Source organism: Schistocerca cancellata, chromosome 4 (genome assembly GCF_023864275.1).
Source record: "Schistocerca cancellata isolate TAMUIC-IGC-003103 chromosome 4, iqSchCanc2.1, whole genome shotgun sequence".
In the NCBI taxonomy this organism is placed as follows: Eukaryota; Metazoa; Arthropoda; class Insecta; order Orthoptera; family Acrididae; genus Schistocerca; species Schistocerca cancellata.
The window spans coordinates 118,005,480-118,013,955 of record NC_064629.1 but is presented as its reverse complement, the minus strand read 5'-3'; the positions used below and the strand labels follow the sequence as shown (position 1 = coordinate 118,013,955).

General features: G+C 43.8%; 1 protein-coding gene across 1 annotated transcript; it reads right to left on the bottom strand.

The window, feature by feature from the left end:
- Window positions 1-3,464: 3,464 nt before the first annotated feature.
- On the bottom strand, window positions 3,465-7,707 carry LOC126184590 (larval cuticle protein A3A-like). The gene is made up of 2 exons (XM_049927026.1): window positions 7,669-7,707; window positions 3,465-4,174 (listed from the first exon to the last, which is right to left on the bottom strand). Exons 1-2 carry the CDS (start codon window positions 7,678-7,680, stop codon window positions 3,839-3,841), a joined length of 348 nt encoding a protein of 115 aa, XP_049782983.1. The 5' UTR covers window positions 7,681-7,707; the 3' UTR covers window positions 3,465-3,838.
- Between the last annotated feature and the right edge of the window lie 769 nt (window positions 7,708-8,476).

The following is an 8,476-nucleotide window of genomic DNA, read 5'->3' as shown; positions in this document are numbered from 1 at the left end:
TTTGAGTCTTTTTCTGTTCTGATTTGTCATTTATGAGGTGGTGTGCATCAGTTATGCATTTATTTTTACGTCCAATGGAGGTATGGTAGTTGGCAGCAAACAAGTAGCTCTTTGTCCATCTAGTAATGCAATACACGATACTTTCTTGATCTACTAATTACAAGGGAACGATGACTTACTACGTCAGCGGGGCTTATGTCTAGGATGTTAAAATTCTTCCTTTTTTTTAGTTGTCCTTTTTTTGTTGCTGTGTTGCATGTAAGTTTCGTCGTGGTTCTGGTTTTTATAAATTTTGGTGACCATTTTGGTCCTAAGTGGGGCCCCACCAACACAAATATTAAGATATTTCTCACAAACAAACAGTTATTAAGAATGTCATTGAGAGGTCTGTCTAAGAAAGCAGTTTTTGTAATATTAAGACAATAGCTTGCCTCGGGAATGTGTTATACTGTGAGAAAAATAGAAGACATGAATGGAAGGAGAAGGTGTGTACCCATTTACGTTTCACGTGGACTTTTTACTTGCATATATTTTTGGATATGAGTTCGGTAATCAGCTTTGTGTTATGAGACATTTCGCAATACGGTGGAGAAATGGTGTCCAGTCTTTGCGTGTATGGTGCCTAAGATTTCTTTGTGCCCTTTTTATTCACTACTGGCTGGAGCCCAGCAGAACGACACACGAGGGAGGCCGCATTGCCATCTCCTGGCAGCACGAGGCAGCACTACCTGCCATCACGTGTCCTTAGGTGGGCACTGCAGATGATGCCCCAGCCCGCCTGAGGGCAATACCTGGCTCACTGTTCCTGTTGCCGTCGTTGCGCCTCACAATGAGCACTTGTCCAACAGACATGCTATGACGTCACAATCTGGTAGAGCGACCATCCACCGTCACTGCCTGTAGTCACAGGACAGCTCTCAGTGGAAGCAGCCTCTGAAGAACTGGTTGTGATGAGGCACCTTATAACAGGAGCAAGCATTCGCTGTCTTTGGGGCTAAGATCGCTTTGAACTCAAGAAACATATTTGGCGTTGGTGGTAGGCATTTGTGTACATGTTATCACTGATGAGCACTCTCGTGAACAATGACTAAATGTCTTCCGCTCTCAGTAACAGAAACAGAAATTTTATCAACTATAAACGAAGAGAACGTTTATTTAAATCAAGGAGATGAGCGACAATGGACTGATATCTATCACGAGTGAGTGGCCCCAAATCAGATCATGAACTTTAGAACTGTGGAAGTCATGAATACAATAATAGTCTAGGGAGTAGCATTTGTGTGGAACCTCAGAGGACATTTCTTCCCAGTGAAGATGACGTTATCCACTGAGAATTACAAAAACATACTAATCAAATCTTAACTAACTAGATGAGGACAATTAGTGTCACGGATGAACGAGGGACGATGGGGGATTAGTCGATGAAAGGGCATCTGACTCACGTGTGACTGGGAGTGATTTTGCATAGGACTTGTAAGACCATAAGAAAGCCACTTCTCTAACACGTTTTCTTTGTCTCCGTAACCGCGATTCCATTTTCGTCTCGATAAGGGATATAAATCCTAACGAAACTTTTATCGCCTACCCCCTTTCTGTGGAAAGTGTTGTGGTTTAAAAACAAGTTCAAAAATGCGGTATACTTCTCTTTACGGCGTAAAATGTATTTTTATGAAGCTCTTTATGTAGACACGCGTACAGTACTTCACGTTTTGTGTGATTTTCTGTTGTTTATTATTTCCTTTTAATATCGTCCAAGCGAGGATACTATTTCTACATGTGTACAGTTAACACTATGGTCTTGTGATCCACATTGGCAATTTCATACAGAGGTTTTCATATATATTGATCTTTGTGAATTTGTTTTGTTCTATAATAATCATGTGGTACAACTTAATGTGCCAGTAAATATGTTTTTACAATGACACATAATAACGCTATGTCGAGACACAGACATGTGGTTTGTTATCTAGCCTTTTGATCATAATTATTGAATTGTCAGAACAATAACTTTGTTTAGTTTGTGCTACAGGGAAAATTTTCTAAAATTGATTATCGGTTTCGTTTTGTGTAGTTATGAAGTTAATAGTGTTTTGCTTTTGTGTGTTGAAATGTGATTGCGAATCATGTATGGCCCAAGTGAAAGCGAGAACACAATTTTTTTTCTTTTAATGAAAATTACATAATTTTCGTAAATCATAGTGTATCATATTGTCCTGAAGAGTTCATAATTCATGTTTACATATGACTTGACAATCAGTAGTTGTACGAAATATTATTCTACATTATTCGTTGAATTCGAATTTCATGACAGCAGCTATAATTAATATGGATGAATTACCCTATTGTAAAATATAAAAATTTGTAACAGACAGACTCTCGAACCGGAGTTTTAATATTTCTACAAGGAAAGTGAAGTTCCCACCGTGTTCATCAGAGTGTGAGATGGTGAAGGTAAGTGAGATCGCACATGAAAGTATGTAGCTATTATACTCGTATTTCCATTCGACACTGACATATCAAGACAAAACTGTTTTTTCGTGACTGTATTTTTCATTTTATGTTTGTGGTATACTATGGAGTAATATCTGAATGAAGTAGGATACAAAGCAATTTTGTCAACATTTTATTGCGTACTGTAAAATAAATAAACATAATTTCATGAAGAATGTACAGTAGTGAAATAACATACATATATATGGTGATACATAGCTTTATCAAAAATTCAGGACGTAAACCAAATGCAAGGTAGAACACTAGTTAATCTCATTCACAGTCTTTAAAGGAGAGAGTTCGACAAGCTGTTACCAACTTTCATTTATACCGAACTATGTTGAGGTACGAGTATTGGGGAAGGACGCCTTGTTTCGGTATTCATCTCACGGGTCCCACAGTCTTACGTCACCGAAACTATCATATTGGCCAATAAACGTATGATATACTCTTCATTTATAATTTCATAAACTATTAGCACAATTGTACGTAGTCTTCATCATACCATTTCCCGAAAATTTGAACATAGCTTGTCGGATCATTGTTAGTCAGTGATTATGTTCACGAAAAAAGTATGAGATCAAATGAAGCACAAAAAGTTCATAATTTACAATATCCTTAAAGCATGTCACTGAAGATAATGCGCGGATTTTCCTTCGCGATTTGAACGGTGTCGAAGAAGATAATTTCTCTTAAGTACGTTTAATACCTTACAGGAAATACATTTACTAACAATTCAAAAATGACTAGTGTCCTATTTTTTAGAACTGAAGTATGCAATCAGTTAAGATAAGGCCAAAAGAGTGGAAATGTGGGGAGTATTGCGAACTTACATGCAGACAAAGGTATTTTAATAACCGAAATGAGATAGTTTAATGAGATACGAAAGTTATTTGAGGTATTATTGATCAATGGTAATTTAGATGTTTGTGCAGGTTTCTAATACATTATTACTCTTTTTGCGAAGCGGCAATAAACGCACGATAAAGTTGTTACGAAAAGGCTCAAAGATTGAGTTCCTTTAAAACAGAAAAGTAGCCGTGTAGACTGAACTGTTTTCAACTTTGAATATCTAGCCCAGTTCGGAGCATTTCGATAAAAAATTATGTACACCTTTAACAGTATATTGAAGAAATTTGTTTCCTCCTAATTTGGAACGTCGTAGGGGAATATCCGCAAGGTTAGTGGCTGCGTAAACAGTGCTATTATTTGAGACTAAGGTTACTTTTTACGTAAAGTGGTACTCATTTTATTAGGAAATGTAGAGGAAGGTGTAGGAGGGTGTTCTATCCTGCAGTTGGACTACTTCCAGCAAGTCAGAAGCCACGGCGATCGAAGGGCAGGTGCGCTAGACGTGCGCGATGGCGGCCTTGTGGACGAGCGGGCCGCGCTGCACGACGGCGTTGAAGCCGTTGACGGGGTCCGCCGAGTAGAGCACGGTGCGCACGTTGCCGTCGGGTTCGACCAGGCTGTAGCTGCCCTGCACCACGTCGCCGTTGCGGCTCTCCTGCTGCGACTTGGAGTCGCCGGTCAGCGTGTCCTGGATGTTGTAGGCGAAGCTGTACTGCGGCAGGGGGTCGAACTGGGTGTCCACGACGGCCGCCTTGGCCACGAGTGGAGCTGCGGGCACGAGCCCTCCAGCCGCCGCCGCCACGCACGCCGCCAGAGCCAGCACTACCTGCACCTGCAACACGTCAACAAAGGGTGGAGTGGTTGGACTGGTCCCTACCACCAAAGCACATTTTAGTGAACGCATATTTTTGGAGAATAAAGCAACGCGGAAACCAACGGTCTCGAAAATAGCGAGGAATTCCAGAAATTACAAGCTATGTTCAACACAGCTGCTTGCCTGAGGGCTTTCCCACGTCTCTGAGTAGTCATTCCAGTCACGAAAAATCGCCAAGTCACACGCTGGCCGCATCAGCAAACTACAGTAAGGCGAGACATGTGGTGTCACCGCCAGACACCACACTTGCTAGGTGGTAGCCTTTAAATCGGCTGCGGTCCGTTAGTATACGTCGGACCCGCGTGTCGCCACTATCAGTGATTGCAGACCGAGCGCCGCCACACGGCAGGTCTAGAGAGACTTCCTAGCACTCGCCACAGTGGTACAACCGACTTTGCTAGCGATGGTTCACTGACAAATTACGCTCTCATTTGCTGAGACGATAGTTAGCATAGCCTTCAGCTACGTCATTTGCTACGACCTAGCAAGACACCATTACCAGTTACTATTGAGATTATGAATAATGTGCCCTCAAGAGCGATGTTCACCATTTATGGATTAAAGTTAAGTATTCCAGCAGCTACGTACGTTTTTTGCTAAAGTCTAATTTCCTTGTCCTGTTCCAGACCTCACGCCAGCCTGCGTGAGCTAAAACGCGTGCCTTTCGGCTTCCTCTAGTATACCAGGTGGGCTACCTTGCCAACCCACAACAAGACAGAAAGGAAAAGACTCTCCGGTACGGAAAATAATCAGAGATAGGCTATGTTGCCATAAGAAATAACATTCCCCTTATTTACACGATCACTGGACGTGGCCTCATGATCTAGTGCCAATATACGAATAATGATGAGTGTATACTTCGATTTTATATTGCACAGGTTACGATTATGTTAACGGAGTGAGAATTTGCCGCCATTATAATTCTTGGATTGGTTTGTTTTGTGGAAGGAGACCAGACAGCGAGGTCATCGGTCTCATCGGATTAGGCAAGGATGGGGAAGGAAGTCGGCCGTGCCCTTTCAAAGGAACCACCCCGGCATTTGCCTGGAGCGATTTAGGGAAATCACGGAAAACCTAAATCAGGAGGGCCGGACGCGGGATTGAACCGTCGTCCCCCCGAATGCGAGTCCAGTGTCTAACCACTGCGCCAACTCTCTCGGTTTTATAATTCTTACATCACTTGCATGTCACATGTGCTTATAAAATTTTTTGAATAATGCTTTTCAAACACAGAACTTCTCTGATTGGCATTTTCTTGAAAGATACACTAAAGCGATGTTGTAAGTGTAAATTTAAAAAGATTGTTATTTTATTGTATTAAAAAAAAGTGTATTCATATTTTTATTAGAAACCTAAGCATCTGTGGTGAAGATAGTAAATTATATTTTTAGAACACTGTGATATTGCCCATACAGAAGCGAACCCAGATGTTAGAAGAAACTGGTGCACAAGCTTGCCAAAATAATTAAATAAATCAGTTCCAATTAACTGTTCATGAATGCTGAGTGCAGTGCACCTTGGGAACACTAGTAATAGTATCCTTCGCTTCTCAACACGAGTGAAAACTAATTAATCCGAGAACTACATGATTTAGTCCGTTTATTCCCATCTTGTTCCTCTATATTAGACTAGAACTGCGCAGTGGATAAACACTGCCTTGTCAGACTTAAATTGAGAGAGGTGGCGCAGTGTTTGGAAGACAAAACTCGCGTTCAGGAAGACGTGTTTTCATATCGTTGTCCACTCATCACAATTTAGGTCATCCGTGATTTCCATGATTCAGTTCAGGTTCATATTCGCCTTATACAGTGAGGTAATAAAAGTCATGAAATTCCACCTAATATCGTGTCGGACCTAATATTGCCAGCAACTCGGCGTGGCCTGGACTCAACAAGTCGTTGGAAGTATTATGCAGAAATATTGAGCCATTGTGCTCAGAGAGAATTTTGACTTGTGTATGTTACATTTTACGCCAGCTTCATGCAGCTTTGAGAGGATGGTAAGTGGTAAGTTACTATAGGACCAAACTACTGAGGTCGTCGGACCCTAGGCTTACACACTACTTAATCTAACTTAAACTATCTTACGCCAAGGACAACACACACACCCATGTCCGAGGGAGGACTCGAACCTCCGACGGGGGAACCCGTCGAAGTCGTGGCCAGGCGGATTGAGAAGATGTTCCGCATACTGTGTATGTCTAGCTACAGTTCAAATGCTACACTTACTCGGAAATAGTTAGTGCTCTGTCTCATAGCAGACCGTCCGCAGCTCGTGGTCTCGCGGTCGCGTTCTCGCTTCCCGAGCACGGGGTCCCGGGTGTGTTTGAACTGTACTCATCATTTCATCATAATTCATGGCAGTGGCGAGATTTGACTGAGCGAAGTCTGAGAATTTGTACGGGCGCTGATAACCGGCCAGTTGAACTCCCCACAAACCAAACATGATCATCATAGCTGACCGGACGTTAAGTCCCATACTTTTTGAATTGATGAATACACTTTGACGTCTGCCTATAACACTAATGAAGTAACGCTGCATAATTAAGCTACCACGTGAATTCTGTTTATTAAATACATTCTTTTTATGACGCAATATATTAATGCCAACGAAAAATAGATTCAGTAATAAATTTGCTCTACTCTCACTTCGCCACGAGCCAGTCGCTTCAGCCGGCCGGAGTGGCCGAGCGGTTCTAGGCGCTTCAGTCTGGAACCGAGCGACAGCTACGTTCGCAGGTTCGAATCCTGCCTCGGGCATGGATGTGTGTGATGTCCTTAGGTTAGTTAGGTTTAAGTAGTTCTAAGTTCTAGGGGACTGATGACCTCAGCTGTTAAGTTCCATAGTGCTCAGAGCCATTTGCAGTCGCTTCGTATGCAAATCAAAGAATCAGGAATATGGTTGCTTTCGTGTTATTGGCTCAAATGGCTCTGAGGACTATGGGACTTAACATCTGTGGTCATCAGTCCCCTAGAACTTAGAACTACTTAAACCTAAGGACATCACACACATCCATGACTGAGGCAGGATTTGAACCTGCGACCGCAGCGGTCACGCGGTTCCAGACTGAAGCGCCTAGAACCGCACTGCCACACCGGCCGGACTTCGTGTTATTGTTTTTTTTAAGTATCGGGTATTAAGTTCTCAATTCGGCTAATTCATGATCAAAAAAACGGTTTTCACAGCATTTTTCTAGAGATGTATAGTACTGCTTCGACTTCACTATATGAAGACATTGAGAATCTTGAGGCCAGTATTTAATTAACTGTAACTGAGTCGCCTAAATGCACTTTTAACACGATAGAAGGATCCGATCACACGGGAAGATGTTGAAGAACGTCTCTGAAGAAAGGAGCCTCACGTTTGAGGGCCATTCTCGACGCTCTAGAATCCACTGGGCCGCGTATCCACTGGCGGGAGGCGTCGAGGAAGAGGCCGAAGTGGCGACTCACCTTGATCGACATGACGAGAGGCTTGAGGTCGCTGGCGGAGCTGAGGTGAGAAGGCGGAGCGCGTCTGGTGGTGTGCCGGCGGCCGGCGGCTCTTATAGCGGGCGCGCGCGCTGGACATCGCGATTCCTGGCGAGTCGCCACCCCGGGCGTGGCCACGCCACTTTACGGACGTCCACCAACTGTCCAGCGGGTTACGCAAAGCTGCGAAGCGCGCCGGAAGTCACGCGCCGCCCGCCACTTTCCACGATCGGCCGTGCGGCCCATACACAAGCGCTGCCTCGGCGGCACATCCGCGAGCTTAATAGCCGCCGCTGGCGAGAATGGACACGTACGAATGAAATGCCATAGCCGTGTACGGTGTTCGCCTGTTCTTGCTGCTCGGAGCACAGTAACTGAGGATTCGAGCCACAGCCGACATCAGCTCTGAAGACGGTGCCTATTCTGCAAGCCACTCCGCGGTGCGTGGTGGAGGGCTCTCTGTACTATTGTCAGTCATTCCCTTTCCTGAGGGGAAAACGACTGTCTATATGCTTCCGTATAAACCAGGGCCGGCCAGAAATTCTGCACGCGTGCGGTGCTCCTGCACATGTGCAACTTCCGGGTCACAGCGTGCACGCTGCAGCCGTCAGCGTTCACGTAGTGCATGTTTTTACGCACAGATGTCGCTTTATCCACTTGCTGAGATACTCTGTACCGGCGCATTCTAGTGCTCTTTCCACAGCTTGCAAGCCAACCATGGGAAGGTATTTCGCGTATTAAACATTTAAAATACTGTCACAGTCTACTCATTGAGACGTCTACTTTTATG